The 17,885-nt window shown below is 53.2% G+C and overlaps 1 protein-coding gene across 1 annotated transcript; it reads right to left on the bottom strand.

Moving 5' to 3' along the window:
• Positions 1–3,409: 3,409 nt before the first annotated feature.
• OAT (ornithine aminotransferase) lies at positions 3,410–15,664 on the bottom strand. Its single transcript, XM_031956994.1, has 11 exons — positions 15,567–15,664; positions 14,954–15,004; positions 12,727–12,951; positions 11,832–12,056; positions 11,578–11,673; positions 9,636–9,763; positions 8,407–8,529; positions 7,213–7,341; positions 6,571–6,684; positions 5,229–5,373; positions 3,410–4,277 (listed from the first exon to the last, which is right to left on the bottom strand). The coding sequence occupies exons 3-11, from the start codon at positions 12,923–12,925 to the stop codon at positions 4,117–4,119; spliced, it is 1,320 nt and encodes a 439-aa protein (XP_031812854.1). The 5' UTR covers positions 12,926–12,951; positions 14,954–15,004; positions 15,567–15,664; the 3' UTR covers positions 3,410–4,116.
• Between the last annotated feature and the right edge of the window lie 2,221 nt (positions 15,665–17,885).

A 17,885-nucleotide genomic window follows, 5' to 3' on the forward strand; every position in this document is an offset into this window, starting at 1 on the left:
TCAACAATTTGGTTTTATTTGTGGAAACAACACTTAAAAAAAAGATGTTCACATGCAACATTATCTCCCCCTCTACGCTCCAAACCAATTGTACTACTTGCCATGTGGGCCACTGAACCTTCCCGTCAATCTGCCCCCAAATGCATCCTCCTCCCTGTAGCCCTTCTTTTGTTCTTTCCCCAGCAGAATGTGAGTTTCTTGAGAACAAGGTCTATCTCAGTGTTCTCTTGCCACAAAGCTGGCACATGCTAGGCTCTTATGTGCTTTTTCACTATTCATTTTCTCAATGTTTTTATAAATAGTCATTATGATTGGGCTTTAACTTGGTACAGTAGCCCTTGGAAACCTGAGGACCTGAGTTCAAATCCAATCTGTGGCTCCTACTCCTGAGGGACCTGGAATCCATCATTTCTCCTGTCCAGGTCTCTCTTTCTTTTTCCATAAAACCCAAGGGCTGCATTGGGGATCCCTCGGGTCCTTTCCAGGTCTAAGCCCTACATCCAAGGTCTCTGAGGAAACCATCGCTTTGCAAACCTGGCAGGGCCACCCAAATGTCAGCAATGACCGTGTGGGGAAACCTCCTCTGTGGGTGCGCTTCAGCTTTTTCCTGCACAGAACTAGGGGGTTGCCTGAGATAGTCTTCCAGGTCACATCCAGGACTAGATCTATAGTCCTCCAGAGCAGGATTATTAAGCCAGCGTCCACAGGCCCCCAAGGGCCCGTGGGTGAATTTCAAGCACTCTGTGAACTGGGATGGGAAAAATCTACTCACTAACTGGTTTCCTTTTGTAATCCTACCCATTTTGTTTTGTGCACTTAAAAACCTTCTTCGGAAAAAGGTCCTGGGGATTCTCCAGGCTGGGAATGATTCAGAACCCCTGGTTTGAATGCTTTGGCGCAGGAAGTGACGGCCAGTGAGCAGCAGAGGGAGGATTTCAGGGACAATGGGAGCCAAGCCCTCAGCAGCCTGGTTGGAGCTGCCGGGCCATCCGGAGATGCTCACAGCCAAAAGCCATGGGAGAAATGCTTCAGTTCAGTGGTACCCAACCTCCCAGCTGAGGACCCCTGGGGACCACAGACTAACTGAAAGTTTGGTCCAGATAATCAGCTCTAAGGCTTGCCAGGACCTTGGCACACAATAGCCTCATAGCCCTGGCTAGGTCATTTGACAGACAAGGAAACTGAGTCCAGAGAGGTTTGGTAGAGCCCTTAAGGCAGGGAAGGGAAAGCAGCAGGTCAAGGTGACGAGGGGCTGCAACAACCCCGCCATGCAGGAGAGAGACTGAAGGGACGTCCATTTGGCAGCGTGTGGAGAACGGGAAGAGAGGGATAGACTAGAGTCAAGAAGCCCAAGTAGGAGGCTGTGGCCATGATCTGGGCCAGTGGTGATGGAGGATCTGACGCAAGAAAGACTCCATAAGTGACGGAATAGGGGGCCAGCGTGGTAAACTAGGGAAAACAGCAGGAGGACGGCGTCTTCACCAGAAAGGACCGCGTCTGCAGAGAGGAAATGAAGGTCCATGTTGGACAAGTTGGGCCGGGACAATAATAGAACATCGCGGAGGGTCACCCAGCAGCATCTGACAATGTAGAGTTGGGAGAGATCGTCCGTAAACATTGATTATTCCAAACACAGTTTCAGTAAAATGGTGGAGTTAAGTCAGATCACCAGTGGTTCCAGAGGGAGGTAATGATTACACAGACTCCAGGAAACCACAAAAGGGAGAAGGCAGAAACTTGGCCAGATGGCCTGCGGCAGTTTTAAATGCTGTCTGTAAGGATGGAGGAGGTCTCAGCCTCCTTACAGGGAGCAAGAAAGGAACCAGTTGTTGAGGAGAAATGAGCATCAGAAAGGAGGGGAGAATGGGTCAAGAGCAGAAGCTACCCATCAGCCCTGACAAGAAGAGACCGGAAGGGGCGACAACGGAGAAGGGTTGGAAGGGACTCACGGGCAGATTCGTGACCAGCAAGATCCTCCTCTTCCCAAGGGGACAGGACCTAGGGAGAAGAGGTCCTGCAGAATGAGAAGTCCCATATCTTCCCCTGGAAAGGGTGCCTCAAGCTCTGCCCCAACCTTTCTCTTGGACTACCCAATTACAAAAGGCCATCTTAGACACATGGTTTGCATTTCCACACATAAAACATAAGTTTGTCCTTACTGAGTCCCTTGGAATTAAGTCCTTTGAAATTAGTTGGCTCATGTTAAATTTTCAAGTGAGTTCAGGTTTGAAACAGTATCTTGACAATCTGACAGTTCACTGGAGTCCATTTTCTTTCATTCAACGTTATACTTAATTTTGCAGGATTTATTTTCAGTTGCGACCCTAGTTGTCTTTTTCATAGCTACAACTATGTCATTATGATACAGAAACCCTTCTTCCCCCACTTCTTTCCCTCAAAAACCCAAACTTCTTTATTTAGCTAAAGGGTGCCATGTCTTTAAAGAACTTTTCTAGATGATGGTGGCCTTAGAAATCAAGAAGATGGACCCACGTTTAAATCCTGGGAGAAATACTTCTGAGCTGGGAGCCTAGTCACTGGAGCCGAGCCCGTCTGCTGCTCTGTGAAATGGGGTTAGAGTGACATCTACTTCACAGGATCGTTCAAGGAACAGCTATTACCCATTAAGTACTTGGCAAATCTTGGAGTGTTACATAATGATAATGCCCTTTGGTTTGGGGGCTGCTTGAAAGGGCTTCAGGGATTAGCTGATCATTAATCCCAAGAAAATTAGTTCCGCCTGCTTTCCTGCTCCTGTTCCTCTCCTTTTACCAAGGTCTAGACCTAGCTGCTCCCTCCCAGGATCTCAGAACACCATCAAAAGCCAAGTGAAAACTTATTGGTCAGGCCTGGGGAAAAAAGGTTAGGTAGGGATAGGCCCAAAGAAATAGAGGAACTATGGGAAAGGGAAGAGGGAATCATTCAAAGCAATAAGCATTTACCTATCGGGGTCCACTAGGTTTCAGGCTCAGTCTTAGGTTCCTGGGGATAGATGATGCATGATCCCCCCTCTCCAGGGGCTGAGAGTCTAAGCCCAGGGAGCCCTAAAACACCTCCCATCCCAGGAAGTCTGACAGTCGATTGTCTGCCACCTGCCAGGACTATCAATGTCCATCCACGGCCAAGCAAGCACCCCTTCTCTAGCACCACAGGTTCAGCAGGCATCCCAGGGCCCAATCAGGTCTTGGGGGTGAAATTCCTGCTCCCCAAAGAACTCGGGGCCCAAAGAAGTGATAGGATCATCAGGAAGTCCCCTCTTGTTCTACCGTTTGATGTGGATGCATTAAGAGAGTGCTGGGTCATCCCACCTTGTCCATCCCAGGATGCTCAGAGGCTCACTGGGTACAGGGCTTTCTCCAGACCACAGCCCTCCCCCGGGCTTTCAAGCCAAACAAATCTAAGAGGAACAGACAATATTAAATAAAGCCTTTATTTATTTATTTAAACATAATTTTGAAGCTTCAGAGAAGGCTACAAGCTTTAAAATGGCAGAATACAGTGGCCATTTTCCACAATGCTTTAAAAAAGACAAACATAAAAATAAAGAGATGGGAATGTCAAGCAAGGACACACGCGTTCACACGTTCTCAGAGCCAAGTCAGCCCCAGGCCCACTCGCCCTGGCACTCGAGACACCTTCTTACATCCCGTCCTGACATCAGAAGAAGGAGCCGTGACTGGACTTTCCTGATCCACTTTAAACACGAAGCAAATCTTCCACTTCATCCCCCTGGAGTTAAATGTTTCAGATACAAAAGTTCTGGGGTCCCCTTTCTACAAAAGGCAAAATTATGCAAATGTGTACACACATGGCGTTGGGGCTTGGTGGCCGATACTTCCAGTACCTGTCATCGCACACTCACACTCTCACACACAAATACAAGTCAGGTTATTTAGCTTAGAAAGATAACGATATAGTTAATCTCAAGTTACGATAAACACGGCAAACTGCAGATGATTTAATTTTTGTTCTACTCTAGATGAACTATGTAAAAAAAAAGTTCTTGTAGACAGACACGTAACGTGGGAGTGGATCGTGCTCGGCCTGAGCGCAGAGGCTTTCGAGCTCCTAAATGCACCACCTGCCTTGAGCCAGCAAGGGACATGGGAAGCAGCTTCAGAAAGACAGAATGGTCTTGTTGATAATTTCCACGGCCTCTCGGACCTCATCCTCCTTGATCACCAGGGGCGGGGCCAGCCTGATAATATGCCCGTGGGTGGGTTTGGCCAGAAGGCCATTGTCCCGGAGTCTCAGACAGACGTTCCAAGCGTCACAATCTGCAGAGAAAACAAGGGCTGTTAGCCCGGCTATCGGCGAGAATTTATGGTCTCGCCGAACGAAGTCCACCCTCCTCCAACGACCGCTCAGGAGGGAGATCTGACCCAGAAGCCGCTCCATCTCAAAGGTGAACCACACCCTCCCCCAATTGGGGCAGCCAACTGGCACCCTCCGAGCCCGAGCACCTTAAACAGCAACAGATCATGCAGGGCCCTCAGAAGGAGACCGCTCCGATGCGGGGCAGCCCGAACAGGGGCCCAGGGCACCGCCAACCCTCGCTTTTGTGAAGATGCACATCCCCACCCTCATGCTCAGACTTCCCTAGCAAATTTCAGCATTAAAACTTCTCTTTCACATGGTTTGGATGCTTTAGATTATTAAAACTAGTAAAAAAGAGAGATGAAAGTCTGGTTTTTAAAAATGCTATGTAGGGGCAGCTAGATGGCGCAGTGGATAGCTCTGAAGTCAGGAGGATCTGAGTTCAAATCTAGCTTCCGACCTTTAATACTTCCTGGCTGTGTGACCCTGGGCAAATCACTTAATCCCAATTGCCTCAGCAAAAAAAAAAAAAAAAAAAAAAAAGAGGGCTACATAAAAACAAGATGACAGCATTTAAAAAAAAAAAAAACAAGACAATGCAGCAGCAGAATCCTCTCCTGAAAAAGCTCTGGGCCCAAATGATCCAATAGCACAGCCTCTCTCAGGCTGGGTCACAAACGTTGCTAAAACGGGCTCAGCGAGAGTACAATGAGAAATCAGAAACTTTAAGGCTCATCAGCCTTCCCCGAGGAGCCAGTCTCGAGACTTTATATCAACCTTTGGGGGACAACACTCACTTGGGGGGAGGATGGGCTTGCTAAGCTATGTTCTTTCAGGCGCTGCCAAACTTAAGAAAGCCACGGCTAAGCATGAGTGTCGGCAGTCTCCCGGCCCCCAGCCCTGGCCCCTACCTTTGGTCTCTCGGATGACGATGGCGTTGAGCAAGCCTTTCCCCCTCACGGCAGTCACGATGTTGGACGGCAGCTTCATCAGCTCTCTCCTCAGGATGTTGCCCATGGCCTCCGCGTTCTCAGCCAGGTTCTCCTCTTCCAAAACCTTTAAAAAGCAAACACACACACAGAGAAAATTGGGGCCGAGATTTTGTAGAGCTTTCGTGTGGAAGACAAGACAGAGAGGGTCAGGAAGAGCCGCGAGGAAGGCAGCCGGCTCCGTGCCCCCAGCCTCAGGTCCAACCCCCACACTCTGCCCCTAAGCAGCAACCAAAGGGAGTGCCCCCTCGGCAGTCCTTCCCTGAGATGCTTCAGCCCCCGGCCTCCCCAGTTCTTCCTCCAGGTATCACCCTCACCATGAGTCTGCTCTTCTTAAATCCTGCTCATGTTATGTAACCTGCCTTCCCTTGGTCCCGTCTTCATTTACAGCCCAGAGACCCTCGAGATCCCCTCCCTAGGCTACACACAAGGCTCCAAGGCTCTCCCCTCCCCTTGCACACCCTTAATGTGTTTGCACACCAATGGCTGGTGTGTTTATCCAAGTTTTACTCTGGATTGACTGTGTGGGGACAGCCAGGGAGCCATCCACCACGCTGCAAGAACGTTCATCTTTCCTGAGTCGAGGTCCAGCCTCAGAGCCTCACTAGCTTTGTGGACCCTGGGCAATGATTCACTCTGCTTGCCTGCCTTCAATTTCCCGGTCTGTATAAATGAAGGCGGCAAATCCCCGTATCTTTGCCAGGAAAGCCTCCAAAGGGTCCCAAGGAGTAGGACACAACTGAATGACTGAACGACCACAAGACAAACTAAACCAATGCAAACTCTGGGCTTTAGGAGGCAGGGAGCAGGCCCTGGCAGGCCCTGCCCACGGCTGCCTCACCTGGCATGTAATGTCTGTAGAAGGAAGGCCGACAGTCCCTAAGGAGCCTCCTCTCACCCCCTTCCTGGCATTGTCAGGACAAATCAGAGCCTCTGGCCTGGTCCTAGCAGTGCCCACTCCTTGGCGCAGCATGACATGGCAGGCGTGTGCCAGGCTGCCCAGCTAAGCCAGACCAAGGGGATTTAAGGAAATGGAGCGGGCGTGACTCTGCCCCAGGACTGAGCCCCGGCCCGAGGTCCTCAGGACCTTCCCCAAGGTTCCCTCTCAGGTCGAGGGCTCCTCAGAGGCTGCCACACTCTACCTCCCCCTTACAGAAGTTTTCTATTGCTGGAACTTAAACTCCTCCAACTCCTTTAAGATGCTTTTACGTCAGACACCGCCGGCAGGGATGACAAGCAGAGGAAACCTGTGGGGTGCTCATACCTCCAAGGAGGCGATGGCCACCCGGCAGGCCAGAGGATTGCCGCCATAAGTCGACCCATGCTCCCCCGGCTTAATGGTCATCATGATTTCATCATCACACAGCACAGCCGACACCTGGAAGGAAAGAAAAGGGCGTCCTCAGGACCCTCCGACCCAGCCTGGGGGGCGTGTCCAACCCGAGGCCTTTCCATGGTAATGGACTGGTGGAAGAGCATCTTTTGGACAAGACCCCCCCTGCCTCCCTCAGATTTGCAGGATGACTGGAGAAGGAGGAAGGGTCTGCAGAAGTCATGCTCCTTCCCGCCGGACTCAGCCAATCTAGATCGCGAAACATTAACTTCCAAAGCCATCAGGGCCCTGAAAGAACGGCCAGGAATCACTCATTCTGTCTGGAAACTCCCCCCCTCTCCCCCCATCCGATCCATCCTTTCCTCCAATGAGAACAGAAGCCACACAGCACAGCCCCATGAAGCTCCTGAATGTCTACACTAAATTCAGATTTCACTACTGACTTCGAAGGACACAGCTGCTCGCCTGTGGGAGGAGGAATGAGCCTGCAGGGGCAGGGCTGAACCAAAGGGCTTGGTCGTCCCTTGATCTGCTGACTTGATGTTAGTGCGCAAGGAGGGAGGGGAAGCTTACAGGGTACAAGCCTCCAGAAAGGGCCTTCCCGAGGAGGATGATATCAGGGTTGACATTTTCATGATCCACAGCCAGCCACTTCCCAGTTCTGGCTAATCCGGTCTGTATTTCATCGGCAATGAAGAGAACCTAAGAGGAAAGCACATCTGTGTCCATTATGGAAACCAAGCCCAAGTGGTTCAACGCACATTCCCAGCAAGAGCCCCCCAGTGCTTCCTAGGGTCCTCAGCCTCAGGCCAGGGGGAGAGCTAACAAACGCAGAGCCAGCCTTCAATAGGATCTGACCAGACATGGCATAGCGGGTCCCAGTGGAGATCAGCCCCTCCGACTTGCTGGCAGTCACACACATCCCCTCAAACATCAAATGTCAATTACTACCAAATGTCTCTGGATCTCAAGGAACTACATCCAGTTTCTGTCCCTTCAAGGATTGTCCGCACAAAAGCTGATTGTCTTTCTTGTCTGGGGTGAGAACCTCTAATCTTTAGCTAAGAACTTTCCCTAGCTTTGGTGACATCCCTCACCAAATAAGCTACAGGAATTATCAGCAAAGATAATTGTGATTACTGAATCCTTTTGATCAGAGGGCTACGTTTCCCATATTCTGCCAAACTGCCTTTTTCCAGCTGTCTCCCAGCAGTTTTGCAGAATGACAAGTTCTCTCCCATTTACCAAAGGACCTTCTCCCCAGGCCTTCTGAGCTGCTCACTGATTAGGGATGGCTGAACCAGTTACAGTCTGAGAATGTAATGGTAAGCTTGGAGGGAAGAGTCAAAGGGGTGGGGGATGGGATTGCTGGAGGGAAGAATCACTTTGCAGGGAGAGGCCACCCAGCCTCCTCCTCCTCCTCACCCAGGAATGGCTGATCACACCCTCTTAAGATCAGAGCCATTTTGGAACCCTAAGTAATCCTGGTGGAAAGGAGAGGCAAGCTACATTTAGATAACGACATTCTAATGCAAAATTCTATGTATTTTAGTCAGAAAGGTTTGGTAAATTCTGAGATAAGGAAAGCTGGATGGGAAAAGCCTAAGCCCTGACAGGTCCCCAAATGCCATCCCTCCCATGGGGGGACCTCAGACTTTCCAAGAGACTCTGCAGCCAGCTTTTTCCTCTGGGCGAGGAAGCTCAGCAGCTTGGCCACACTCCAGACTATTGCCCTGAGCCCGGCCCTGGCCCGTCACCATTCTTCACCTGGAACTTGGTGCAGAGCTCTCTGACTCCCGTGAGGTAGCCTGGATCGGGCACAATGACGCCAGCCTCCCCCTGGATGGGCTCCACCATGAAAGCGGCCACATTGGGATCCTGGAGGGCCCGCTAGCAGAGGCAGGAGAGAAAGGAGGGAGAATCAATGAGACTGATAAAAATCAGGCAGGCCCGTCTTCCTGAACAGCCATTTGTAAATCTGACGGGGTTTAGATCTGGGGTACCCAAATGAAAATAAGGTCTAGTGGTGACACAAACAGTTCTCTGTAAAGGGATTTACAGACCGGAAAACCTAGATTGATAAGAGATTTATTATGGGGATTGGAAGTAAGGTTAAAGTCTAGTTAAGGAAATAGATGAGGGTAAAGAGAGGAGGACACTGGAAACATTCCAGTGGGCAGAGAGTCCTTGGGGTGCCAGGCAGGGTACCGGACATGGTGCTGGCATGTTTAGACCCTCTGCAAAGAGAGGGTTTTAGTTTGGCTCTTTTACAATAGGAGACTTTGGCTACAAGCTAAAGGGGGCTCATGGGTGGAGTCCCAGGTTGGCTCCTCCAGGGGTTTCAGCTAGGGCTATAATTTGAATTGAATTCAATGACCCCACCCAGATAACAGAGATGAAACAGTTTGTGCTTGGGGTGGAGTCCCCCCACTGAGGCAGAGTCGAAGGTTTTCTCCTTCAAGGATTTTCAGTTTTGGGGTTCCCTCTTCAAATCCAGTGTTCTCCTGAGGATTCTAGAGAAAACTCTCTTCTTCTCTCACTAATAATCTGACCGAAGGGCACCGAGGTTCAGTTTCTGTGGGCCACAAAGGATGCCCTTCGGTATGGCCCTATCCTCAGTTAAGATTCTGGGTAACAGGTGGTGTCCATGATTCACTAAAGAACCACATGTGAAAGCTCTTCACCACCCCTTTCCCAACCCCTCCCAACCCCTCCCCCCACCCCACCCCGCCCCAGTCACCAGGGCCTGTCTGCTCCTGATACCATAGACTCCCAACAAGGGGCTGGGAAGGCAAGAGCCTCCTTGTGCTGCTATCTAAATGGCCGAGCTCAAAGTCCCAATCCTGGCCAACAGTTTAGGGGAGGTCTCATTGCTCCAAAAAGAGTCGAGAAGCTGGCCCCCTCCCGAAAAATCCCTGCCCCTCTCCCCACAATGACCTAAGCACTTCATACTACAAATGCCCTGGACCCAAAGGAGCAGCAAGAAGCAGAAGTACCTCGAGGGCCGGTAGGTCATTGTAGGGGATGATCTCAAAGCCTGGCATAAAGGGCCCAAAGCCATCATAACTCGTTGGGTCAGTAGAACTAGAGATAGCAGACATTGTTCGACCCCAGAAGTTGCCAGCTGTAAAGAAAAGAAAACAGAACCTATCATTGGCAACCAACTTCAAACACATAGCGCACAAGGCAATTCCCCCCACCCCCAAATCGTCCCACTCTGAACTTTATCAACTGCAGAGTCTCCATAAAATAACCACAAATTCTTATTTACCAGAATTGATCTGGACTTCATTGAGAGTGAAAGTTTGAAAAACCAACCACCTAATATTTAAACACCGATAAACAGCTGATAAATAATCTCAAAAGTCAAGCTCAGTAATTAATGGCTAGCTTTTCCAAACAGAAGAAATTTGTTCTCGTCACTGGCATCTAGTATTTACCACCAAAGGAGTTGAGAAATTCAGCGTAGGAAGCTCTGGGCTTCTCAACCACCCTGACAGAAACATGGGGAACCCCCAAAGCAAAGGGCTACGGCTTATTCTGGACTGTCAGCTCAATGCTGCACTAGCTGCCCACGGCCTCACACACTCAAACCTTTTGACTTCTTGCTCATGAAAAGCCAGGGTTCATTTGACACCCAGTTTTAGAGAGTCATCAAGTTTACAATTGTGGCTAACTACTGAATTCTTTCAAAGTTATGACTCTTCTAGAAATAGATACAGAAGCATTAGAGGAGGAAAAAGGCTTGGGTTTCTGCAAACCTACTCCCATCAGGACCACTGCATATACCATGAAGGGTACAGCATCCTCCAAAATTTATAAGGAAATGGGGAGGGGGGGGGAACAGGGAAGTAAAGGGTGAGAGAAGGGATCTATGGGTGGGGGGAGGTTAAGTATTACCAAGACAAAATATGGAGCAGAATTAAAGCAAAGAGTCAGCAAGAATAGAAAAGATATGTGGGAACATGTAGGGAGATGGGAGCGAGGGAAGCAGGGTGTGTGTGTGTGTATATATGTTTATACATATGTATACATAAATATAACTTTTCTTAACTATAACTTGATCGGGGATCGGGGTTATGAAAGGGGAGAAAAAATAAAGTAAAAAAGGGACATAGAGAACAAAAAAAAAATTTACAAGGAATTTCTTCTACTAATACCTATACTTTCTTGAACGTTCAACATATATTGGATTACTTGTCATCTAGGGGAGGGTGTGGGGGAAAGGGGGAATAAATTGGAACATAAAGTTTTGCAAGAGCTAATGATGAAGAATTGCCCACACATATGTTTTGAAAAATAAAAAGTCTTGCATTTTTATTTTCCTTCTCAAGTTATTTTTACCTTATTTCTAAGTCTGATTTTTCTTGTGCAACAAAATAACTGTATGGATATGTATACATATATTGTGTTTAACATATTTAACATGTATTGGTCTATCTGCCATCGGAGGAAGGGCTGAGGGGTAAGGAGGGGAAAAGTTGGAACAGAAGGTTTTGCAAGGGTCAGTGCTGAAAAATTGCCTATACATATGTCTTGTAAATAAAAAGCTATAATAATAAAAAGAATAAAGAAGAAAAAGAAAAAGCTTTAATAAAGGAAAAAAGAAAAAAGTTATGGCTCTTCTAATAAAAATTTTTGGTCTCAATAAAAATGATCCAGTCATCCATTGAAATAGAAAACTTAAGAAATTTTCTCTCTTGAAGTGAAATTGGCTTATAAAGCTTATAAAATCCATAACTTATAGACTTAGGATATTGGCTTATTTGAGGGAATGGTTGTAAATGAGGTATTCAAGTCCACTCAGCATCTAGGATAGGCCCAAAATCACCTGGTAATGAGGGGGAATTTACCAAATATGTACCAGGAAGACACATCAGGATTTATGAAAATCACCGTTCCCAACCACGGCCCTAATAAAGACCAAGCTTTACATACCTGCAAAAATAATCTTGGCTTTGTACTTGGGAATGCCTTTGACGGTATATGCCCATCTTCGAGCTAATTTGCAGGCAGTTTCTCCAGCTTCCACTCCTTTCCAGAGGTTTAAAAAAACACCAATTTTCATTAAGTTCCTCACTCAATCCAGCCAAAACCAAAAATTTAAATTAACTCTTTCTCATCATAATACTCTGCTACATCTCCTTGATAGGCGAACACAGCAAACCTTCCTCCCGAGCTAAAGGTTTTACCTGTATTCATGGGCAGAACTTTGTTGTAGTTGAACAACTTCGTGACATACTCTTCATATTCACCAAGTACATCATTGTAAAAAGCTCTGGAAGTTAGGGTTAATTTATCAACTTGAGTCTTCAGGGCATCCACAATTTTGGGATGGCAATGTCCTTGGTTCACAGCACTGTAGGCACTCAGGAAATCAAAGTATTTTCTGCCTTCCACATCCCATACATAAATACCTGAAAAGAGAAGTCTCTTTAAAAGCGACCCAATTACGGCACAAAGTTTGGTTTTAGCTAGACTGGAGCCTTAAAACACGTGCGACGAATTTGTCTCAAAGTTAAACAGATATAAAAGCCAAGTGGGCTTGTTGATCTAGTGATACTAAGATGACAAAGCACCAAACGAGTGCAGTTATCAGCACTCACACTGATACACAACCAAAAGTGCCTTTCTTTTGACAGAAGAGGCACGTTCTGGGCAAGGGTGCTAGTCTCTTACATTGAAAAAAAGAAATGTGCAGAGGCTGTTATAGAGTGCCTTTGGCCTCTCCCAGGGAGGCACAGAAGCTCCACCCCAAGCATGATCTCGGGCCAAACAAGGCCAGAGCCAGCACTGACCAGAACACAAGACTGAGTAGCAAGCCAAAACGGAGAGACAGGTACAATAGGTCACTTATTCCTTCACTAGAAATGGGCACAGATTTGGAGCTTTTGGGCTCAGCAATCTAACCAACCTGCCCAGAGTCCAACGATGGACCTTGGCAGGTCTTCGAATGCATGTCCAAGGCCCCACTTGCCACCTGGGGGAAGGGGGGGAACATGTCTCTTATTTTCAGTAGCTCACATGAGCTGTCCCACAGGGACAGGGAGGCCTCAGGGGCGAGAACAAGATTCATCAGCAAGGTACCTTTTCCTCTTTCCAGGGCTACAGGTAAAGGATGGTAGTTGTGGGCGCCATACTTGGCTTCGCGTTCATATATCTGCTCAGAGGACAGAGGGCCCCGGGTGATTTTTTTGGTTGAGACGGATGCAGTTGGAATCGCTGAAGAATGAACCCCCCGGCAAAACAGAGAAAGGGTCCTCTGGCTGGCTAGTTTGGAAAACATCTTCTATTTCAGGAGCTCAGACTCACCTAGGGAGAAAAGAAGCCATTAATGACAACTGGCCACTACCAGATCCCTAGGGGGGGCTACAGAGCTCTCGAATGGCTGCCACGCTGTAACGTGGCAAATCCTGGACATCGGAGGAGCTCCTTGGAAGGAGGGCTGCTCCTCCAGAGACAGGACACAGGGAGGCTTCGGGAAGCCCTCCAGACTTCAGATGACAAAGGAGAAGCCGCTCGGTAAAAAGCTGCTCTCAGTTTCACCAGAGGGATGAGGCTCACTGAGCAAGGAACCACCTGCTTCACATGAATCCTATTGGAACTGCTTTTTGAAGAAGCTTCCACAAAGAATGGTTTGCTCATCTTTCAATAAATCCTTGCCTCCTTGGGGTCTCTCCAATACATCCATCCCCATCACCTCCGGGACCAAACACAGACTCCTTGGTTAGGAACCGCAGAGGTGCCATGACCCTGTCAATGAGACCCCTCCCAGCTTCAACTCTGTACCGTGGGGACAAAAAATTGAAAAAGACGTGAAGATCAAATTCTAGGTTCTTTAATCCCTCTTCACCAACGGTGACTTTTCACCATGATACCAAGTGAGGCCCTGCAGGCTGAGGACTGGCTGTGGGACTAGGAAACATCAGGTTCTTGGGGGCGGGGGGAGGGGGGAGGGTGTCAACCTTTCCTGAGGAAAAGTCCAGATTCTAGCTAAACATCAGCCCCTGAGCAAGCGGCATCAGCTCCTGCTCCCCAGTGACTGGCTCCGGCGAGCCGGGCCTCCCCACACCCCCACTGCGGGCTGGGGTTTGGTCAGCCCGGCAAGCTCACAGCCCGACTCTCAGCCTATTAATACTCAAGAAAACCAACCTAGCTCATGGAATGTGAGTAATGTCCAGCCTTTTTTAAACCGAGCAGGATAATTATTCCGATCTCTACATTAAAGAAATTAACAGCGATGACCTCATGGGAAAGACGCAAAGGTGGACAAAGTCTGGGCCGAATGCTGGAAGTTCTGGCAAGTCTAGGATCCCATCTGACTGGGATCTATCCTTTTTATTCTGAAAAGAATCTCTGCACAGCGTTGTCCCTTGCACTCACTTCTGTTCCGGCTTTTCCGGCATTTATCCTCAAGCAGCCTTGGCCCTCGGGATCCATCTCTTTCAAGCGCCTTAATCTGTTTTCTTGTGAAAACCTTAGCTCCACAAGAGGAGAGGAAAGAGACCCAGCCGGGGATGGGAGAAGGGCCTTGGCTGAGCCAGGCCGCCCCAGAAGCCCTCCTGGGCCAACAGCTCCCGAGTCGCGGCCGCTCCTCCATCCCCTCTGGCCTTTCTCGCCCCAGCGCCTACCCGGGCACAAGGCAACGCCGCGGGCCGGGGGGCGCCCACCTGCCTGCAACCGCTTCCCTTTCCCGGCACTTAAGATCGCCGTCACCACGGGCCCCAAGGAGGGATCCGACCTTCCTCCCTCAGCCGCTTAGGGAGGCTGTGGCGGTGGCCTCGCGGCTGACAAGCGGCTCGGCCCGGCGCCACCTCCGAGGCACGAGGGACAGTCCCGGCCTCGGGGCCAGAGGCAAAACACAGAGAGGGACGTGGTGAGGGCGGCCTCCGAGAACGCACTCAGGACGGAAGAGGACCCCCAGGTCCTGGAGGCCCACGGGCTGTGCGGGGGGCGCCCGTGGGCTCTCTCCCGTCAGGCCTTGTGTGCGGACAGCTTTTGCACGGGGGCGCGTGCCTGCTGCGTGCGCCCCTGCGCCCGTTCCTTACACCCCGTCTCCGGCGCGAACCCCCGTCTCGGGCACCAACAGCCTGGCGGGCTTGTTACAGCCTTACTGCCGTCGCAGCGATGGGAGAGACAAACTCGAGCAAAACTTTCAAACACAAGGCTAAGTATCCCTGCGCGTCCCCTTTTTGGAGGGGGCCTCGAGGGGGCGCCAGGCTCGGGTCAGTCCCGGCCTCGGTGAGGCGGACGCGGCATCAGCATCGCTCTCCCTTCCCCAGGAAGGGCCCCTCAGAGGCCCCGGGTCACTCACCGGCTCCCTCGCGAGCTTCCACACACACGTCCTGGGCACTCGGGCCTCGATCTGGAAAGGGAAAAGGAGCCCGTGACCCGGGGGCAGGGCCTCAGCTCGGGCGTCGCGCTCCGGGAGGGGATGGGCGGCCCCAGGCCCCCGATTCCAATCCGGCCCGTGGGGCCCCCTCGGGCCTGGGGGAGGGGGCCCCCCTCGGGCCTGGGGGGGAGGGGAGGGCCCCTCGGGCCTGGGGGGGGGGGAGGCCCCTCGGGCCTGGGGGGGGGGAGGCCCCCTCGGGCCTGGGGGGGGGGGCCCCTCGGGCCTGGGGGGGGGGGCCCCTCGGGCCTGGGGGGAGGGGGCCCCGGGCCGGGGGAGGGCCCCTGGGCCCGGGGGGGGAGGCCCCCTCGGGCCTGGGGGGGAGGGGAGGCCCGGCCCAGGCCCCGAGGGAAGGTGCGGGTCCCCCGGCGCCCGCTGCCAGGGCTCACCGCTGGCGCCTCCGGCGCGCCCAGGCCCGGCCCCTCCCCCGCGCCTCCCGCCCTCCGACTGCCGCGCCAGCCGGGGCTTTCCCGCGGTGACGGCGGCCCGCACACGTTCTGGGGAGGGGCGGGGGGCCGCCCCCGGCCCCGGCCCGTACCTGACAGGCGGCCACAGCTGGGCGGAGGCGGAGGCGACACGCGGCACCTGCGGCAGCAGCGACGACTCGGCGGCCCCGCGACGTCACGGCCGCCCTATAGCGCCCACCGGCCCCGCCCCCGCACGCACGCCCTCGCCGCCCATTGGTCGCTGCCGGAATTTCCACCAATCCCAGGGCTCTCCCCGCCCCCCCGGGGCGCCGCTGCGCGAGCATCATCTGGATCCTGAGGTCCCCCTGGACCCCCTTCCCCCCCCCCCAGCATCTACCAAAGCCGCGTCGGGAGGCTCTTCCAAAACCCGCGCGCTTCGCCCTCTGCCCCCCGCCCCGGCCCCCCGTCTGGGCCTCCCAGGGAGGGGCGTGGCCCGCGGGAGAGCGGTCACGCCCCTGCCTCGGTCTCCTCCTTCTCGAGAGCGGGGAGGATGGTTTGCCTCTCTTAGTGTCCCCCGCGCTTAGCCCAGACGGAGCCCGGCACACAGCAGGCGTTTAATGAGTGCTTTTTGGGCAGGAGAGAAACAGATCCCAGCACCTCCCGCGCAACGGTCTCGTGCGCGCGCCGTGCTGGGGAGAGGAGGAAGAAGGGAACGGGCGAGTGCCGAGTGCCTGCGTTCGCGATCCCTGCTTTACACTTAGGGAAGCTGAGGCCGCAGAGACGAGCGAGGAGCCCAGGGACACAGGAACGGACGCCAAGCCCAGGCCCCGCCCCCTGGCCTCCGCCCAGGAAGGATACGGGACACAGAACTCTCAGCCCGTGCCCGGCATCCTCTGCAGCCCCGCTGCAGCCCGCGGGGAACTCGGGGCCGGGGGCGCTCCCGCCCTGACCCGCGGGGCCGGGGGCGGCTGCCTCCGATCCCGGGAGATGGGGCAGGGCTGGGGTCCCCCCATCCGTCCCCCGCCCCCCACCGCCAGGGCCCCTGCCCCAGAGCCCCCCAGACCCAAATACAAGAGGAGGCCAGAGCCGGCCCCGCCCCCGAGAGAGGGATCCTTGTCCAAGGGGGGCTCATCAGCGGCCTCCTCTCTTACGCCGGGGACCCGCCCTGGAAAGTACGCGGGTTTGGGCCTTACACACACAAGGCGCATAATAAGTACTGGGCCCGTTGCATCATGGAACTGAAGCCGGGTCCTCCATCAATCAGCAAGCGCCTCTAGTCCCTCCGGCTAATTGCACAACCAGGGAAAGGTGCCCGAGGTCCGTGCCAGAGCCCGCGTGAATCCCGAGCCTCCGCCTCTAAGCCCTTCCATGACCCCGCACTGCCGGATCCACTCCCGGCTGGTCCTCCCCCAAGGGAACGGCTGCTTCCCTCCCGGGGGGTGAGAGTAGCCGGAGGAAGCCCGGTGAGGGCGCAGACCCAGCCCCTCCCCCCCCGTGTGACCCCCTCCCCCCCAGTGTGACCCCCTCCCCCCCAGTGTGACCCCTCGGGCTGCTTCCCTTCCTCACTCCTCCCAGACGTTCAGAAATCCCTCAAACCTGGAGCCGTAATCCCGTAATCCTCTCCCTGTGACTTGGCTGACCTTGGACAAAGCACTTAACCTGTCCAGCTCCCGGTTCCCACCTGGGTGAGATAAGGAGAGTTGGCCCCTGGGGCGGGTCCCAGCGCCCGCAAAATCCGCGGTTCTTGCCAGCTTCTCACCTCCCCCGCCCCGGGCAGGCTGGGGAGAGGCGGGGGACTGAGCTGGTGTCACAGCCCCCCCCACCCCGCCCCCCCAGCCTTCCATTTCTGCTGCCACTGGGGCGCCGCGGACAAGCCCACAGCCCGGGCCCAGCCGGCTCCCACCCTGTTGTAGGCTCCCAGTGCCCGCGGCTGGGCCCCCCTGCCGCTTCTCCCCATCCCCAGCCCTTGGGACGGCGGGGCCTCAGGGGGAAAGGCTTGTTCCCGGGGAATGAGGGGGGGCAGAGAAGACCCCCGTTCCTGGGACGCCGCCTCCTCATTATCCTCGCTAAGTTTTAGTTTGCGGGGCCCCTTAGTAACCGCGCAGGAGCCTCGTTTTATGGGGGGGAGCTCCTCTCTCAGGGACGTCTCCCGGAGACCTGATGGGGCCCGGCCGGGCTCAGATTGTCCCTTCGGACCTGGGGTGGGGGGGCTGCGCTTTAAGGCTTCTGGGCCAGCAGTCCCCCTGGGTCTCCCTCAGCCTTGGCTGGAAGACCTGCACACCCGGTGCGGGAGCCAAAGCAAGGAAAGGCCCAAGGTCGCCCAGCTCGGCCCATGCCGGTGCTCCCGGCTTTGCAACGTTCGGAGCCACCAGCCTCCCCTCCAAGCGCAGCGTCCCGGCTTGGAACCCAGGACAACCACGGAGTTTTGAAGTTCTATTTCTCTTTTTCCT

This window comes from Sarcophilus harrisii, chromosome 2 (assembly GCF_902635505.1).
Source record: "Sarcophilus harrisii chromosome 2, mSarHar1.11, whole genome shotgun sequence".
NCBI classification, from domain to species: Eukaryota; Metazoa; Chordata; class Mammalia; order Dasyuromorphia; family Dasyuridae; genus Sarcophilus; species Sarcophilus harrisii.

Excerpts from the sequence above, each read along its gene's own strand:
- OAT (XM_031956994.1), bottom strand. The coding sequence starts at position 12,925 with ATGTTTTCCAAACTAGCCAGCCAGAGGACCCTTTCTCTGTTTTGCCGG. Across the intron at positions 7,342-8,406 it reads AGCTCTGCACCAAGTTCCAG|GTTCTCTTCATTGCCGATGA; the intron begins GTGAAGAATGGT and ends CTTTCCTCTTAG. Across the intron at positions 6,685-7,212 it reads TTTCTGGAGGCTTGTACCCT|GTGTCGGCTGTGCTGTGTGA; the intron begins GTAAGCTTCCCC and ends CTTTCCTTCCAG.